At 37.5% G+C, this 19,459-nt stretch overlaps 1 protein-coding gene across 1 annotated transcript in view; it reads right to left on the minus strand.

Annotated features, from left to right (window-relative positions):
- The window catches only part of Arhgap15 (Rho GTPase activating protein 15), a 528,611-nt gene that overhangs the window by 232,171 nt on the left and 276,981 nt on the right, over positions 1–19,459 (minus strand). Inside the window, exon 8 of the mRNA XM_055599722.1 lies at positions 12,143–12,265. Within this exon, the coding sequence (XP_055455697.1) occupies positions 12,143–12,265 (123 nt within the window). The remainder of the gene's footprint in view (positions 1–12,142; positions 12,266–19,459) is intronic.

Genomic DNA, 19,459 nt, shown 5'->3' on the forward strand with positions numbered 1-19,459 from the left:
GTGCTGAGGTCAATGAGAATTCTACGAAAGGACAAAGGATATACACTACAGCTATATCCATGAGCTAGGAGTGAAGCCTGTCAAGGAAAGATCTTCAGACACAAAGGAATGGAGCAGTTTTCTCACCTTGTGAGAATCAAAGGCTCAGAATGGTGCTTTAGGTCTTTGACAAATATCTACGCATGCACATGGAGGAGAGCAGTCTTCTTGTATAGGAGCAACAAGAGGGATGGAGCATGTGTGGGCACCTGGGAACTCCTGCAAGCTTAGCTGCTCTAGGCAGGGAAACAGCTAATCTCAAGGTTGCTGCTAGTCCAGTTGCAGTGGTATGCTCTCTTTGGGCGGGGTATAAACAATGGTGTCTAAAAGAAGAAGAAAGGACAAAGGGCAGTAGGGCCATGTGTTAGTCCTCACTCCAGGCAGTGCACTTCAGCACCCCTATTAGGAGCTGGAGAATCATGTTTTCTACAGGAGAAAGCTGTTAACACAGCTCTGGCGGGATTTTTTACGAATCAGGCAAAACTGGATCACATCACCTAGTGCAAACTGTTCAACGGTACCTCTTTCTGATGTCTTTCCATCAGACTTCTATTGGAGATGGTTATGTTGGCTGTGCACATGGGATTGCTGACTTTGTAGGACTGAAGAGGCTCATTTTGCAGAAGGAGGCACAAGTTTCTCACATTTGTGACCCTAATTTTACATATTGTTTGGTACATGATAAGTCCTCAGTAAATGTTTTAAATTAAATAAAATGCCGAAAGATTTCAACGAATAGCAAAATGGCACAGATAAACTTCCTGTACAAATTTGCTTATCTTAGAGTGGTTTATACACCTACAACAAGCTCTTGTTAAGATCAAATCCTCAGGGTTTTATCCCAACCAGTCACTGTGTTCTCCGGGCTTTCTTAAAGTTTCACAACTTGTATATCTTATCCATTTCTTTCTCCAAAGTCCAAATACTTTAACTCAGGGACTCAGTCTAAAGACCATAGAATAAAGGAAACATTAATCTTCCCCACACTTTCTGCTTATAATTTCCCCTAAATTTATTAAGTGAATGCTTCTTAAAGCTTCTGGCATTTGATATATTACACCGCATTTTTGCACATTTATCTTTCTAACTCACATTTGGGAAGCATTATGGAAGTTTGTACCCTCTAGTAACATAGTGTTTCAATGTATATATGTCAATAAGCAATATGAATAACAATCAAAACTAAAACAGAAAGAAATGCAAGCCCATCTCTTGATTCAGCATGGAGCTAAGTACCCAGGATGTTCAAGAAACTGACTTTATTGGTGTGATGAGACAAAGCTTGTACCAGCACCAATCTGTTTTTAACAAATTCAGAGTCTGCTCTCTAAGATGAGGCTTAGAAATAGAGCACAACATTAGTAATCAGTATTTGTTACAGTAATTGCTCTTTATGAAATGTCAACAATCCTAAGAGGTATTATTAGGAATGTGTGAAGACTTATAATTTTATCACCTTGCCCAAATTTACAAAACATGTAAGCGGTAAAGACAGAACTAGACTTCAAATCTATTTTAAAATTCAGTGCTCTCGATGGTTCATGATGCACTGTTTTCCTCAATAATTAGAACAGGTTTGTCTTCTGACTAGCATAGCAAGAGTCTTGGCTAACCTGTGTTTCACCATTACCTAGCACCTCACCAGCTCTCACACTCCAGAAGGGAAATCAATGTTTAATATTGAAAAACTAAGTATAACTTTTTTGACCAAGTACCACTTTCTTTCAAGAAAGAGTTGAGAATTTTCATAGATGATCTTTGACTAGATCTCAAGTCTGGTTATATTGGGGACAGTAGGCTCAGGTCTCTCCATGAGAGGCTATTTGTGGCCTTAAGAGAGTATGCTTGATTAACCAGTACAGATTCTTAATTTCAAGTCTCAGATGAGTGTCAAAGTTTCATGTCTGTACATGAATTCAAAGGTCAATATAGTAACTTCTTGGAGACTCATATCTGGGCCACCAACAGAGGTTTCATCTAGGCTTTTGATAAAGTTCACACTTTAGCTACTGATTGCAGAAACTGATAGATGTCTTTGATTATATAACATTGAAAGTCTTTCCATTTTTTGGCATTATTTTTCTCTAAAAACAACACTAAATGAGGTCCTGTCAAACCCTTTACATAGTTTGAATAGTGTATGTTAATTAGTTTTAAGTTGCAAAACTGGAACATTCTTAAAGCTGCAGTACATTTAGAATGTGGAAGTACACAGTATTCTCTCTGCTGAACGATGTATCGGGGAGTTCAGGGGTAATGGCTTTTCTGACATTTAGCTTATTTGGAATCTCAAGATATTAAGATATCCTCTGGACATTATTTTCAGACCATCTACTTTTTTATTTCCCAACCTCTAGTCATGTGATAGATTCCTTCATTGTAAGGTTAACTAAGGCCAGGCCCCTACCACTCTATCTTTTCCTTCTCTGCTATGAATTTGAGTTATAAGTTCAAAGGGACATGTTAGAACTGATATATTCTAGTTAATGGCCTACACATGTGTTTAACTTGGATGACATCTCCTCTAAAATTTCCTTCCTGTCTAGTATGGTTAGATAAGAAAATCGTTAAAGTATTGGAGCTCAACAACCTCTGAAAGAGATTGGAATTCTTCTTTTGCACTGTTTTTAAGGGCATCATATCCCATGAAAACATCAGTTCTGGTGGCAGGTTCTTAGGAAAGATGAATATCTACACAAGCTATCTGCCATACCAAAAGCATAATCCAACAGTTGTGTGCATCTCAGAAAGGTGTCAAGCTAAACAAGTTTGTGATTTTTGTTCAGCTGTAGAGATTATAATTTGGGAAAAATTCAAGAAGCAAATGGTACGAAGATTATACTTCTGAGCAAAGTTTAAGAATTAAATACATGCCAGATCTTCTTACACATATTGACCAAATCATTCGTGACTTATTCTGTTTCTTAAATTAGGGCATCTTTTGTGTTTGGTTTTCTTGCATTTCTAAGCTTACTTATAATTTTCTTCTAATATCATTGCCTAAATAAAACTAAGCAAATAATTGCTGCAAAATTGGGAATATGCTAATGAGCACAGTGATTTAGATTTTATCTCAAAATAGTAAAGTGAGATTGGTATGTATTATTCAACTTTATAGTTCCTCAGCAGATCCAAATGCTTTTCTCAGTTAGCTTTATGAAGTGCATGTAACATTTTTAATGGAATATCAAAGGTAAAACAGCAGAGATATTTGAAGATAGAGCATAGTTAAGGCAGAGAATAGTATAGAAAAAGCCTGGAGTCTTGGAAAAATATAAGCTTTGGAGGGCATGTATTATAAACATATATTTCTTATAAACTTTAAATATATCTGAATTCTTTTCTTTACTGGGTATTTTACTCTGCTACTATTAAACTGTGAAAATACATTTAATGTAACTTGCTTTGTGTAAGGTGTAGCTAATTTTAGGAGGGAGAAAGTTTCCCTATCCTTCTACACTGTTCTTTCTTTTTCCTTGTTTGAGAAGAAAAATATTTAGAACATGTTTTTAAATAATGAAAACAATAATAACATTTCCCAAGGGAATAAGGAAGTGAGGATGAGGCTTTGTTTGACGTATCTGTGATAAGGCACTTTAGAGCTCTGGTTTTTATGAGTTGAAGAAAGAAATATACACGACACTCCAACCCTTCTATTATGACAGTTTATGCTTCCTGTACAGGTCACTTAACTCAAATGCCTGGGAAAACAGGCACAATTACCACCTTCTGGAATGCTGCTTCACGTAAACATCCTCCACAGATTAGAAAACTACTGTATAAAATGGAACTCAAGAAGAAAGAATTATTTCTTCTTTAAGCTCCTGAACTTTTTTTTTGTTGTTTTGCAGTTTAAAATTAAGAGAAAGATTGCCTAAAAGTAACTCTAATAGAAAAAGAAAGAAAAATCATTTCCCACAGTCCTAGAGTCTGTTCCTAAGAGTCCGTATGCCTTATGCCCGTGCACATTTTAATCATGTACTCTTTCAGCTGTTATCAATTTAAAACCAATGAAACTCCCACACTGAGTCCATTTGAGCAGTCAATTTTAATATCTCCAGGCATCTGTAGTTATTCTGAATGGGCTGCAAAAGCAGAGCTAACAAGTTAAGCTCTAACCATAAGTCGGCACAGGCTGGTAGAGCATACATCAAGCGCAGACAGTTAGTCAATACTCCAGTGTGAAAAACCAGCTAGCATCTTTAGGAAGAGCAATATATTCATAATAAGTTCGGTGGTCTGCTTTGCATGTCTTTCTTGATGTCTAGGAGTTCAGCTCTGTCGTCACTGGGTGGCTTTTGAGCACCCGAAGAAACACATTTAAGGGAAGGCCAGTTACTTTTGTGATCTGCAGGTGATTTTTTTTTTTTTTTAAAGATGAGAATAAAAGATGAGGGAATGTGCCTTTTGTGACTAAAAACCTAGAGAGTGTCTTAAATGGTCTCTTTGTATAGGAAAATAGGCATATGTTCTGGATCTGTAAGCACTGCCTCTACTTCAAATATTATGTCACTGTCAGGCCATGTGTCTCAATGTTGTGTTTGGAAAACATGGCTGCCAGAAATACCTCGTTCCCTCTCAGGAGCGACTGCAAGGCAGGGTCTGCCTCCTGCAGACAGAAGACAAGAGACTACGAAGGAGGAGTATTCCAACAAGATCAAGGCAGTCACCACTTCCATCAAACCATTTCTAAGTTTTGGGCTATTCAGCCCTGGGGGAGGGAGTGCGCAGTGTTTATGACATTTAGCTGCTTTCCCAGAACTCTTTTATGTACTTTTATCTTCAAAAAGAAAGAACATATTAAAGAGACATAACTGAGGAGGAGCAATACTACATAAAGTTTATGTTTTCCGATCTGTTGCCCCAGAAAATGCTTTGATAAAACATACTTGGAGCAACACAGATCATTTCAAAGAAAATCTGAGAGCTATACCTCTTCACATGGCAGTTCGGCTGGCATGGAGAGACAGCTAATTGTGATTATTCAAATTCTGCTCAAACCTATTGCTTTCCTCCCACAGACAAAAGTCAAAATGCAGGGGGAAAGCTTTTGAAATTGAAGCTGTTCTCCTAATGAATGAATTTTATAGGGTCTGGATGACTTATTTTCGTTTTAAGGCTGGTTCACATCATATTTCCCAGGCTGGAATTGAGCTCCGAAGGCTGAAATGAGTCTCCCATAACTGCATCACCGAGAGCAAGTACCACTCCAACTGGCTTGAGGACGGTTAATTTTAAATCACTAATAAGGTAGGTTAATAAAACAAAAGAAAAAAAAAGAGATGTTTTATATATTAAAAAAAAAACACATTGATGCAAGTTCTTTATTTTTGTTTTGGGAATTTACGGGGTATTGGTGATTTATTATAGATATGGTGATTTAGTACAGATCTGAATTTGGGAGTGTTTGTGAGCCAAACTGTCAGTGATGGTAAAAGATCCTGAGAACACTCCCTTAATCTTAGGATATGTCAGGATGAAATGTTGACATCAATACTTCCTTGCTTGTAGCAGTCTTGCACATCTGCTGAACATTGTCCCTGATGAGAGACTTGCTGTGAGAGCTGTGGTGTGGATGATTTTTTAGAGACACACTCAACATACACATGCTATACATTCCTAAATCATGCTCACAACACGCATAAGGAAAGGGGAGACCCAAGTTCTCAGCTATGTGGTAAATCCATCTGTCTGACTGCATATTAAGCATTGATTTCCATATTTGTTCATTCTCTAGGTAAGAGTAAAACTGTACTTCAAGCTCCTGGAATTATCTATTTCATAACAAAATAAAATCAGCAACCATCACTTTGAATGAAGAGGAGAGTTATAAAAATTATAGAGGAAAAAAAAAACTCAGTATCCAGAACTGGCTTTGGATATTATTCACAGGTCCATAGAGGCCGTGGAGCTAGTGAACAGGGGTTCTGAACACTGGTAAAGGTCACATGTCTTTTCAGAGAGGAAAGACTTAGGACATGACGAGAGGCACGACATACTCGCAAACTACCTGTCTAGAAGGTAGCAGCCTCCTGACACCTTCAAGAACTATCATATCAGCCAAATTTTCTTTCAGTCGTCTGGTGCGAGTTAAGAACATACCTTGGAGAGACTCACCCACTTTGGGATGTACAGTGATGGGTTGTTCTAATTATAACACACATATTCATACGCATACCCACTGGCAATTTGAGTTAGTGACAGGGTATGCTTAAAACACGCTGGACGTTCACGGGATAAAGCTGAGCACGACAGTGCCTACTACCGTTTCCTCTTTTGGTCCTCACCTTCAACTTCTCTTATTTTTAAAATCTATTTTTATTTTATGTGTCTGGGTGTTTTGCCTACATGTATGTCTGTGAACCCTAAGAACAGAACAAGGTGTTAGATTACCTGGAACTGCAGGTTCAGAGGGTTGTAAGCCACCACCCGGGTGCTCGGGATTGAACCGGGGTCCTCTGGATGAAAACGCGGGGATCCTAACTACAGAGACACCTCTTCAGCCTTTCTACTTCTTACGTCACAGAAACTTCACAGACGTAAGGCTCAAACACAGTGTTTCTAGTTAGTACAAGCATTCTATTAACCCTAAAGAGTGTGTGTCAAAATTCTAGGTATAATATGTTTTGTCAGGGAATGGGGCTTGGAGATGACTGGCAACAAGCCAAATATCATTTTTTTTTCTAATATAGTCAATCCATTTTTGGTCAAGCCCATTTATGTAGGACCAGTCCATGGGTCTGCAGGGATAACATATGTGTGTGCCTGTATGTGTGTAAAACATATATATATATATACACATTATATATATACATTATATATAAACATATATATACATTTTATACATATATATGTAAAATGTATATATATATGTTATAGATATAATATGTATATACACTTACATATATATATGTTATATTCTCAGATAATATTACATTTTGACTATTATATGTAGGAAAGGTCTTTTTCCATTAGAAAATAAATCCTTGAAAAACAAGCCAATAATTTGTTATACTGGTTCATTTCTTTTCTTACATAACTAGATACTTCCCTTTCTGAATCTCATTTTCTTTCATTGTTCCAAATCTGATCTGTTTTTAATATCTCATAAGACCTGTATCACTTCCTCCCTGGCTAACAGACTGTTAAAAGACATAGTCTGTCCAGGTGCACAGTTTCTAGCATTTCTCTATCTCTCATAGTGACCAGCATTTTATTATTGAGCAAAAGCTAGCTATGTGGTACTCTATTACCAATACATTTACTCCTAAGAGCCTTTAAATAACAGAAACTGCCCAGGACCTATTAATGCAAAGGAACCAGGAAGCTTGTAGGCCAAGATAAAGAAGCTTAAGGTTGGCTATTAATTTTGGCTAATATTAAATCATGACATAGCTCACATGTAAGGATCACAGTTCAATTATGAGCCATAAAGAAGTTTAAAGAAAAGAAGATTTATAAGATATTTTTAAGCACATTAGTGCGTATTGTGGAAGCAGTGAGAGTGCTTCATGCCCAAGTAATGACAGACCCACGCCCTAGTGTATAAATCCAAATACAATTATTCTCAGCTGAACAGTGAGAGGTGGCAAAGTTGAGCAAGTCTCTATGAAAGCTGTGTTGCAGAAATGCTCAGACAGATCTTTTCTGAAATTAACAGCATGATGATAAGGTTATTCTGTCATCTATAAATTCTGACAAATTACTTAAAAATACTTTCTTTAACTCAATTATTTTAGTATTTATAAACACAACTTGGATGCATAGGACCAGTGACTTGTATTTGCAGTGTGAATGGTGAATACTTATGTATTTCTCATAACTGGCATGTGTTACAAAAGGACTATGACTTTTCAAAGACATCTTCTTTTTTGACCAAAACTGTAACCAATTAGTTGTGCTTGTTTAGGTAATGACTTAAATACCCCTGTAGTTGGCTGACACGATGCACGTGAATATAGTTGGGAAAGAAACAAGCACATGCCAACTTATAGATAAAGATTATAACCCAAGGAGAACTAAAAGGATAAGTCCAGTTCTCTGCCTGCTTTTCTTGAAACCAGTGTGTTCAGTATTCTTGGCTTCCTAAGAATTGGTCAGACAATTTGAGCAAAAAGAATTGATTTTATAGAAATACAATGAAATAAAGGACACTAAATAAAATGGATGACTCCAAAAATGAAAAATAATATTTTAAAATAAAAAAAAATCAAAACTCTGGAGCAACCAGAAATTCTAATTTTTGTCTTGATATAAGTTAAAGAGAAAAAAAACATAGACATGTAGACATGTGTATACTTCTAACTCAGTGAACAAGAACATGCTGAATATTTGTGCTGTGACTACAACAGCAGAGCAGTAAAGTTTGCTCTCATGATGTGGGAGAGAATGAGATATCAAGAAATAACAGAGGAAAAACAAAAGAGAGAAAGAATTTTGCCAGACTTATAGACTGTTGGATAAAACCGAGGATTCTTTCAGGATAAGAGAAAAATTAAGATTGGTAAAACAATTCATTCTGGTGATCGGATAGTGAAACAATAAAGAAATCAAAAGAGGAACAGGATTCACCTGGGAGTGACGTGTCAACACACAAACAAAGAGAACATTTTAGAATCGAAGAGAATCATTATCCTTCAGGTTAGGTGCTAAGCAGAATAAATTAACAAGTGTTGTCAACTATACATGTTATCTTGTTTATAAAACTTAATACAAAATACCAAACAATTTCATATTGAGAGAAAAAAAACCAAATATTACTGTATAAAAAACAAACAGGTATAAAAGTGGAGTATGAGGCATTGGAATTTTATACTCAGCTGAATGACTGAGACAGTGTGTGGGCCTTAGCTGGGGGACAGAAGTTAATAATAAAGCTTGAATAGGGTGAACAAGGCTTTGGATTTGGATTTGATCCCAAGTACCACACACACATACAACCAAACCAAACAAATAGAAAGCCTTGCCCTAGTTGTCTTAGTGGAAGCCTGAGGTCCTCTTTCAAAACAGAAACAAACAAAGACAAATAAGTGTAGATATATTGAAGGCGTCTTTAGATGATCAAGGTCTCATGTATTCTAAATTAATGATTTCTGTTTAGGAGTAACAAAAAGGATTATAGTCAGGCAGAGTAATCATAAAGTTTAAAGGGAAGCAAATACAACCCATAACACCTAGAGATTTAGGAGGTGAGGAGACTGGGAAAAACCATTCCAAGCTGAAGATCTTTCATGAATTTAGAGGATACTTAGAAGAAAAAAAAAGCAGGGGTAGGTGTAGAGTAGAAGAGAGAGACAGGTGAGAAAGCATTTGATGACATAAAAACCAAGACAGCCAGACAAAACCAAAAAGAACTCTTTTTTGGGGGGAATCTGCATAAAAAAAGTCACAATAAAATCAGATTAATTTTAACTGATGAAACACAACATTGGGAAGGAAGAACATTATCTGCTGTGGAACCCATCCGCCATGGCACTGTTTAAGAACTTTAAGAAGGATGAAGATACCACAACATTAAAGGTACAAAAGATATTGAGAAACTAGTAACTACTAAAGATACGAAAGATACTGGTAAACTAGTCTGCACGCACACAACAATGAATAGAGATATGGAACCCACCTCCGGAAGACCTGCGGATAAGAGCAAAGTGGGAATGGCGAAACACTGCTTAGTGACACATTCTGTGTTTCCTCTACTATCTTTAAATCTTCAAGTAGATTTGCATGCTAACAATTAAAATAGAAGTAGTGTGTTATTAATTTTATTTAGGTTCTATCCACAGTAAGACGAATAAAACTATTTTGTAAGCACACAGTTCTATTATTTAAATACCAGAAAATGCTAGTTGTTCCTAAATGAAACAACAAAGCCCAAATACCAAACAATTGTTACCTTTTCTAAAAGCTTCAAATGCAAGCATTTCCTATTCATGGATATCAATGATATTAATTGAAAGATTACAGTAGAGAAGCTTGGATGAAACTGAAGAGCTATTCAATTCCACAAATGAGTTATAGTTACGTACAAATACATCTACTACTCTAAAATGCACTTTCGTGTTCACAGTCTACATATTAAACTGATTACAGTTGTGTGTCCAGTGAGACGGTCACTGTAATAAACTCATATCTCTGAAAAGGGCCCCTTTCCTCCTAGGCAATGTGAATATGTTTGGGCAATTTTAGAGGTTATCTAGTGGTTTGTCCTTTTAGCATATTTGGTATTACTGTGTTTTTCTCAATAGCTATCTCAAAATATTAAAAGTTGTAAAGTGCAGTCTCATCGTGGCTTTCCAAATCCAGGTTTTAGCCTGTGCACTCACATCTTGGCCAGGTCTCCATGGCTTTAGGTTTTGCATAAAAGGTTTGGAACTGTGTGTGTTTTGTGGCTACCATGCTGGTGCCACGGTCTATAAGGCACTGGCCTTTCTGTCTTCACAGTGGTGTTCGGTGAGGGTTGGCTAAATTCAGAGCTCACTCCCTTTCACCTTTGGAAACAAGTACACAAGAAAGAAAGCAGTGGGAAATGGCCAGGTTTCTGACAAATCAACCCCGAGTGTGGAGAAGCACAAAGGAGGAAGCATAGCTTACCTAACTGAGGCCATGGGTCTGCTGTCCACATTTAGAAGATCAGTTTAGAGAACATGATACAAACACTCCTTTTAAATGCACAACAGATTCATTGATAGACATCATCTCCCATCTCTCTATACATTCTTCCCTTTAAAAGAGTTTTTGTGCTGGTGAAATTAACGGTTTAACTATTCATCTTTTACTTCATGTAATTTTTCTCAACTGATTAAAAGTTTTGATTTTACTTCCCCTCCCAACTCCCTGTCTTAACTCTGATAAGAAATTGTGCTGAAGTGCTGAATTTGACTAGCCAGATACTTTTAAAAATTGGTTTAATGCCATTTATCCAGATGAAAAAAAATTCTCAGAGAAAGTCTTAAGAAAAGTTCATAGATAAAATTGAAACAAGCCAGGAAGTGACTACATTTGCATAACTTGATCTGTATTTGGCAAAAAGATTCCGCTGAAGACAACAATGGAAGCTTATCAAATCAGAATTACACATAGATTTTCCATAGCTGTGCTAATGAATACTGACTCATCGGTGAGCTATGGTGAAAACTCAGTGGAGCTCTAGACAGGAAAGCAGGCCAGCATCACTCAGTATTAACCGCGTTAGTCCTGGCTCCCAGGCTCTGTCCTATGAACATTCTAGAGGGCACTGGCAAGGCTAATTTGTTCACGTGATTGAAGCCAGATCCTGCCATTGAATTAAGATGCCATTTGTTTTTTTGTTTGTTTGTTTTTTGTTTTTTTTTCTGCAGTCAGTCACAAAAAAATTTAAACTTTAGGTAAATCTGTCATCGTTTGAGATGCTGATGTATTTTCTATTACTCTTGAGTAGGCAGATAACTTGCACCTTAATCTTTCCAAAATTGGATCATCTATAGGATGGACTCAAAGGTAGAACTGGCTAAAGATAATGCAATGAAGATGATTTGACAGTGTTTTAAATACTCTCTTCAGGGGTGTATAATTATTCCCATGGCCAATCCAAGGTTCAGGGAATCACAACTTCCACAATGTCAATAAGATTAACTGGTCGACACAAAGCCTGGATTCTGATGATTGTAACACTTGGAACTGTCTTTCCAGTTCCACTCCTAGCAAAGTTTAGGATTATTTTTTTTTCTCCTTATTTAACTTCATGCTGAACTCTCATCCTCTAGGGGTTTCTGACTTCCTTCCTAGCATTCTCTAAGCCTCTGGTTTCAGTGAGTAGACACCATTATTTAAACCAGGAAACATTTAACAGTGAAGGGGGTTACTGATAGAAAGTAGGCTGAACAACAGACACGAACAGTACAGGCCCACGGGGCACATGCTGTCATTCTCACAGGCAATTCCTCAAGACTTTACTTCTCTGTGCCTGGTGTGGAGGCCAGGTCTTTTGAGGCCTACTCTGGGAATTTCTTTTCTCTATAATCTCACACTACCAACTTTATTTACTCAAGGGTCATTTTTCCAGACAACTGTATTTTTGTCCGTTACAGAGAAACCTGCGAAAACTATACTACACTAAAACTGGTACCTTTAATGAGCCCCTTTTCTTGCAGAGTTTTCAGAGAAGGTCTTCGGGAGATGAACTTCTTCAGTCTGCTCTTTACACGGTTTTTGTCACTTGAGTCAGAAGCACTGTGATGTAGCCGGAACACTGCAGATTAAAAACAAAGTCAGACGATTTTTTTTCTGTTTATGATAATTAGTTTGTGTAAGAACAAATGGGGGACAGAAGTTAACAGAATGACTATCTGGATGACTACCAGGACTCTTCTCTCTAGGTAGGGCAGAGGAGTAAAATTTGTCTCTCCAGAAGCATTATCCAGTGTGCAAAGAGAACAGGCCCAGCTACAATTCATTACTATTTCCATTCCCTTATATTTAACTTAGGAAACTTCCTCCCCATAACTCCATTTCATGTATCTAAAAGCAAAACTGGAGCCAAAGTAAAATAGTCTAAATTGGAAAAGTACTTTAGCTCTGTTAATTTCAATTAATGCTGATGATATGCTACTTCCACATAAGGCGTTGTTTTGAATATTTTGCTTGCCTAAATAATTTTGTTCCTCTTCTTCTTTTTTTTTTTTTAATATTAACTTACATGGTTTCTGTTTTTGATGTAGTCACTTCTTATTCAAATCTGTAAAAATCTGCCTCAGAATTTTCCACCATCTTCTATTCCTCTGCCCTCGGATCTTATTTCTATCTTCAGTCAAGTAGTATCAAACTCAGTCCTGAGCAAAAGTCTGCTCAACACCTAGTGATTGCCACACTCGATTCTAAAGGCTGTGAATGCAGTGATCAATGTATTCCACAAGCTCTGGGCTATCAGCTAGCCTACTGTCCTGCTGTTTCGCGGAATATTGCTAGTAACTACTAATGGCAATCTGGTGTGTCTGTGAGATAGCTCTGTCACCACCATTGTAGTGCAATTATTGACAAAACTGTGAAGTCTGATTTGTTGTTGTTGTTTTATCTTGTTTCGTTTAATCTTCCTGGCACAGGGGGTAAGAAATCCTGTAAACAGTCATGTAAGGGTGCGTCTGCACCATTCTTTCTCCAGGGTGGACCCAGGAACACACTCCAGTTGGCAAAACTAGAAGTCAATAGGAGGCATCCAGCTGGAATGGCAGAAAGAGATGAAGGTCCTGCCTACCTGGGAGCTGGGGTGGATGAAAGAGTTTTATTTTTAAAATTAAACTGAAAAATTTGATTGAGACCTGAGATTGGATGCTCTAAAATAAAGAACTGAAAACAATGTTTGTCATTGGAAAGTTCTCCTATACCTAATTTTACCTGAAATGAACAGTTTTCAAGTACCTGTTTTAGGTCAGGCAAGTGTTTTTGTAGCTGTAAGAACTTTTGTATAATGTGTGAAGGACGTTGAACAGTTTCCCCATTCCTTACTCAATACTTTGCCAGCAGCATCACTTTCTCAGGCACGCCAATAAAACCACCTCTAGATGTGTTCAAATGTGCCTTGGAGGGAGGGAAAATGGTCCCTGTTTGAGAACTAGTGCCTAAAACAGTTGGGATATATATATGACACACTTAAATTTTCTTTTCTTGGTAGTAGAAGCCTCATCGCATTCTGAGAGAACAACTTTCATTTTGGTGTAGGCACTGCAGTGCCTCAGAGGTATATATAAGTAGGGAAACTTACTACTGTAGTTAATTTTCCAGATCTGGGATCCAGCGTAGGAGACTAAAGGAATGAACACTTGGTGTCCTTCAAAGACACATGCCTTGAGGAGATTTTATTCTCAAATCCACTTTGGTAATTGTATGGAATGACTGACTTAAGATTTTTTTCATGTTATCAAAGATGCTGTTTTCCATTTCTTGTTTCACCTCAAAATCCTGCAATTCCCATGACAGGATGTCAAAAATGTGGGACTAGGAAAGGTTCTTTTTTTTTTTTCTTGACATTTCAGAACTCATAAACATGATGTGATTAGAAAGTACCTTGCAAATTACCACCACCACCACACACACACACACACACACACACACACACACACATACTCTACAAATGCTACATTATGAAAACAATTATGTAGTGAGTTATATCCTTTTGGAACCCCCTAGGTATTCCAGAGATAGTATTCTTAATTAGGGAGATATATATGTATATTATATTGTTTTCAATACTACCATCTGGTTCCACATGTGAGAAGTGTCTGTAAGGTGTATTGGATTGTAAGGGAAATGGAAATATGTTTCTAAATGCTTTATCTTCTTTCCTTCTTGTACATCCCAACAGCATCATGGGTAAGATCACACAGTTTTTCACAGAGGCAAACTTTCCAAAGGTGCCTCTAATTATGACCTTCCTGAGTGTCAGCTTCCATTTCCTGAAGCCATAAATAATCATCCTATGGCAGCAAGTCAGATTGCAAGGCCTTTGCCATCATTGCTTTGCTTATTTTGTTCTAAGGGGAGTTATGAAGATGTTAAACTCAGTAGAAGACTATAATATATGGCATACTTTTTATTAACCAAATAACTTGAAAGAAAGTGCCATAAATACAAAATAAAAATGTAAGAAACTCCGAGCTATGAAGACAGGTCCTTCACAGGGCCCTGCAAACAGCAGTAAAAGCCTTTGAATATTGTGGCTTACAAATCTGATTTTAACAGCCAAACTTATAAAACAGTTTATGCTTTTCTGTTGTCAAGGGAGAAGAACTTGCCAAATTGTTCATTTTAAGTAAATACAACATAAGCAATTAAGGCACGAAAAGTTTAAACACATGCCTGTGATAATCAGGACAGCTCGCTTCTGATCTCACTACTGATTCCACAGAACAGTGTTCCTTTCATTTTCCCATGGCACCCAGTGACCCCACACATACTTTTAGAAACTTGTAATCACACAGTGCAAATAAAAGGACACTTTACTGGAAAATACACAGTGTGGTACAATAATCCATCATTTATGAAAAATAGAATTCAGCCTTTTTCTTTTTCCTCAGAGATTTAACTACTTTTTGAGGGTGAAACTTCCTGCAGTTTGAAGATTTATGTTAAGCCAATGAGCAGTTTTTTTTTTCCATTCCCATTTAAACATTTTATTTGAAAATGAAAAGAGCTGAAAGAGATATGGTTTGAATTCTAAAGCAGTTAATCTGATTTGCAGAGGGGAACAGGAATTTCTCTTAATTCTATGTATTGTCACCTTCATGTAAGTGAGCTTGGTTGTACTTGCTTTCCGGGGTTTCTGGAACTAGCATGCATTTCTTTTATGTTTTCCTCCTATTTTCCGCTGATGGTGATATTTTCTTTCAAGCTTAAATAGAATATTTTTTCAAAGACCAAGAGTCTTAAAAAAAAAAAAAAAAAAAAACAGTATGCAATTTAAGTCTCAGAACAGAGAGGCAAAGAGTGCTACCTTTAAACACGATTCGTAGCCAGTTGAGAGACTTAATTGGTGCCAAAGCAGATAGGATCCTGGGCTTTGGAAGGTGTTCGGAGAGTAGGCTTTCTCAAATGATCTTCACCTAATAGCATTATGTGTGACAGTAGGCATTAACTCAACACTAGTCTCATACTCAGGCCAGCCATTCGGGAGTTTACTGGTACCTCTTGTGTATTTTTTTTCCCTCACAGTAATAATGGAGGGAAGGGCCACACAGTGTGGGTGACGGCCATCTACCGCCGTTCTATTAAGTGTATGGGAACCACAAAAGAAAACCCCAAATCTTCCAGAATCTAACAGTTTGGATAATATAATCCAGGATCGTGTATCTGCCAGAACTTTGCTTGCTTGGGACTTATTTTGAAATATTTCCTTTTCCTGCCAAACTGCTGTTCTCGCAGTATTCCCATGTCACAATTACATGTTTTCATTGTTATTTTTTTATATTTGGAAACTCTAGGAGAGTTAAGGCTTCAGAAATGTCACTAAAAGAGAGAAGGGTTGTTATACTTTAGAAACACAGTTTTGAGCAGCTTTCAAAGCTACTTTCTCTCATTTTACTAATGAAGTTTTGTGTAAATCAACTTCAGGTGTGGCTGGAGAGTCCCGTTAACAGCCAGGAGTCCCCTTGCACTTCAGTTTCCATTCAGGACAACAACAGGCTAGAGCTGGCAGGAATGGCAAGCGCACTCAGTTTGGCACTATGTAGTGTCCACAGTGAGAGATCCAGGAAGAAATGGTAAAGTTAGGCCGAGCCGAGCCCTTTATCCTCAGAGGCTGTGAGGAACCTCCCAAGCCACCCCAAGGGCTGCAGGATGTGGCGAGTGGTCCCAACTCAGGCTTTCCAACACAACCTCTTGTATTTAGGATTATTCAGTACTGCTATTTTCCTAAACTTCTTAAGAGTACCTTACCCCGAATTGATGGAGAAGAGAAAGAAAGTTAAATAAGTTTGTGTTCAGCCTGTGTTTTTTCCCAGGACATACACACTTACGCTAATAATGATGGGATTGGATTGGACACTGCCTTGCCCTCTCCAGCACGCAGTTTTAGAAGATGCAGGTTTTTATGTGACACTCCCTAGACTAAAGTGGACAAAGAGGAAGGTTAGGCTTTATATACTGTTGGTCGTTTAATTTCTCTTTCTTCCACATGCTCAATATAAATAGAAGCCATAATTTCAACCCTGAATATACAGTCTGAGAAACTAAGTTATTAAAATTTTAAGTGATTCGTTCAAAGTCCCAATAATGATTAAATCTGGAAATAATTAGAAGAGTTAATGCAGGGAGTTTTAACATTAGTACGTTGTTTTAACTGCTTAATTCCCACTTAGATATTGTAAAAATACAAGGCAAGACAATTTGATTCATAATGGAAGGGTTTGCATACATCATATGTTCATTATCCTTTAATGGAGAACTGAGATTCATATAGTGAAATTGTTTACTTTTAGAATAAATTTTCTGGCTAAATAGGCAAGTCTGAACCTATTTTATAATCTTAGTGCTATTAAAGAGTTGGGGACTAGTATAATTCAGCCATATGTAAATTCCATGGGTACTTTTTCCAGTAATATGTGTCTTCTACTTCAAATACATTCATTGTCTGTGAACTACTGTGTTGCAATATTCAACCTTCCTTTCATAACATATTTATCAAGTTTCTTTTTATGACCTACAGTTTTAAAAGATCTTTGCACCACTGGTTGAATCTATACTTCATTTCCGGAAGAACAAAAAGAAAGAAGAGAAAATATACCTTAATAGCATCCATCTATTGGATATGTAGAGAAACACCACTTGGTTGTTCCCTAAAATAGGATCAGCAAAAGGGTGAGCTATGTGGTCAGCTCATTAAAACATTCTTCTATCGACTAGATATTTTATCTTGACTCCCCATGAACTGACACAGCGCCAGTAAACTGTTCTGGGAGCCACTCACAACTTTGATAAATTTGCTAATAAAGTATGTGGCTCCTGAGCTAAAGCAGTAGCTGGTTTTCAAATTTCAATTATGAGAGAGAGAGAGAGAGAGAGAGAGAGAGAGAGAGAGAGAACACTGTGAAGTAGAAACCTGTTTTCTATGAGCAAAGGTGGTATATTAAAAGCAGGACTGGGTACTCGCTCCATGATGGAAAACATTTAGAGCCAAATTAAACAAGAAGATCCTGACAGAGAACACAAACATCAGTCTCTATAGAGAGCACACTCTGGCTTAAGATGTTGTAGGCACAATAACTAACAGCAGCGATGACTTCCAGAAAATTTTCATCTAGACTCTTGTGAAAATGTAAGCAGCATTGCAAAATAAAATAAAATGTCTAACAAAAGCTGTTGTTTACTTCAAGGCCAATCTGACCCAAACCTTAGAATACCCACTGCTGCATAGGGAGGTATTGAAATCCTCTCTCAGAGTACATATGCAAAGTGAGCGCCAGGAGAATATCCTGTAAACACACACTAGCTTCCACACTCTTGAAAATGAACAGACATGTGTTTAAAAAAAAAACAAAAAAACAAAAAAAAAAAAAAAACAGGTATGGGGCTAACCATGTAAACATTAGAACCTGAGTTCTAATGTTCTCTAGTACCACCTGTGAAGCTGGATCTGGTAGCTATGTCAATAATACTGGGAGTCAGGGGAGACAGGTGAATCCTTGATGATCGCTCATCATGTGGTCTAAGCCAACTGCGGAGCATGAGGTTAAATGGGAGATGCTGCCTTAAAAATACAAGGTAGAGATTGGCCTCTAACTCCACATGCCTGTCCACACACATATTAACAAATACACAAGCAAACCAGAAAGAGAATAAAAGAAAAACTTCTAACACGTGGTAGAGAAGCACAGATGTGGATGTGATATGGATGTAGGTGTAGATACAGATGTGTGTGAAACTATAAATGTAGATATTGATGTAGATATAGGTACAGATGTAGAGGCAGGTCTAGCTATAGATGTAGATACAGTATTGAGTCATTTAAAACGGTCTTAATTTCAATTTGCTTATCCATTCTGGTTATCCTAATATATTTGTTACTAATAATGACCAGTGGTTTTGGAGTTCTTTTCATATGCCAAGGAATCGCCTCAGCAATGTGTGCCTTCTTTAACCATAACTTCTCACTAGTTAGGCCCTAGTTTGTTAACTGTCTGTACTTCATGTGAAGAATCTGGGGTTCTGAGAGTTACATCCTGTAACACATGAGCAACAGAGCCAAAATGTAGGAATGTCTGAATTATAAACCAGTGTCTTGCCTTTTCATTTTCTGGTGTGTTATTCAGTATTTATCTAAACACACACACACACACACACACACACACACACACACATCAGTATCCCCTTGGCTATCTTCAGTAGTTTCAATATAACATTTTGAATCTTCCACTTTCCAGGCTAGAGACACTGGAGCTTAGAGGTTTGTGTTAGCTCAGGCATGACAAAGAAGTGTGAGAAGCCTTTGGTGAGATGAGTAAACCTGGAACAGCAAACGAATGAATGATCTTGGTACTACCGATCTTAACCATGGAAGGCGGCATGTGGTGGTATGGTCACTCCGGCAAAAGAAGCAGCCAGGCTTCACACCCATAGGACAATCATTCACCATCCTCCAGGGGGCTTTATGTAGCCAGCCAGTACTGAGTATCAAGGGGGAGATGTAGATAGAGACTGGGACTCCCTTAAAACAAATGTAGCTATATCTCACTTTCTCAGCTCTACTCCAGATGTCATATGTGGTTTTCCAAAGACTGACATATTTACACCCCTAACCAGTATTGACCTCTACAAGCTCTCCATTCCTTTCTAACTCTTGACAGGACAGCTCACTTTTCTGTATGTCCAGCCACAGAGATGTAACTTACTTCATTCATGGTTGTTTTGTTGGATGAGTATCCAACTTCAGTAATAGTACTTAACGGGAAAGCAC

The sequence above is a fragment of the Psammomys obesus genome, unplaced genomic scaffold (genome assembly GCF_907164565.1).
Source record: "Psammomys obesus unplaced genomic scaffold, mPsaObe1.curated_primary_1811, whole genome shotgun sequence".
In the NCBI taxonomy this organism is placed as follows: domain Eukaryota; kingdom Metazoa; phylum Chordata; class Mammalia; order Rodentia; family Muridae; genus Psammomys; species Psammomys obesus.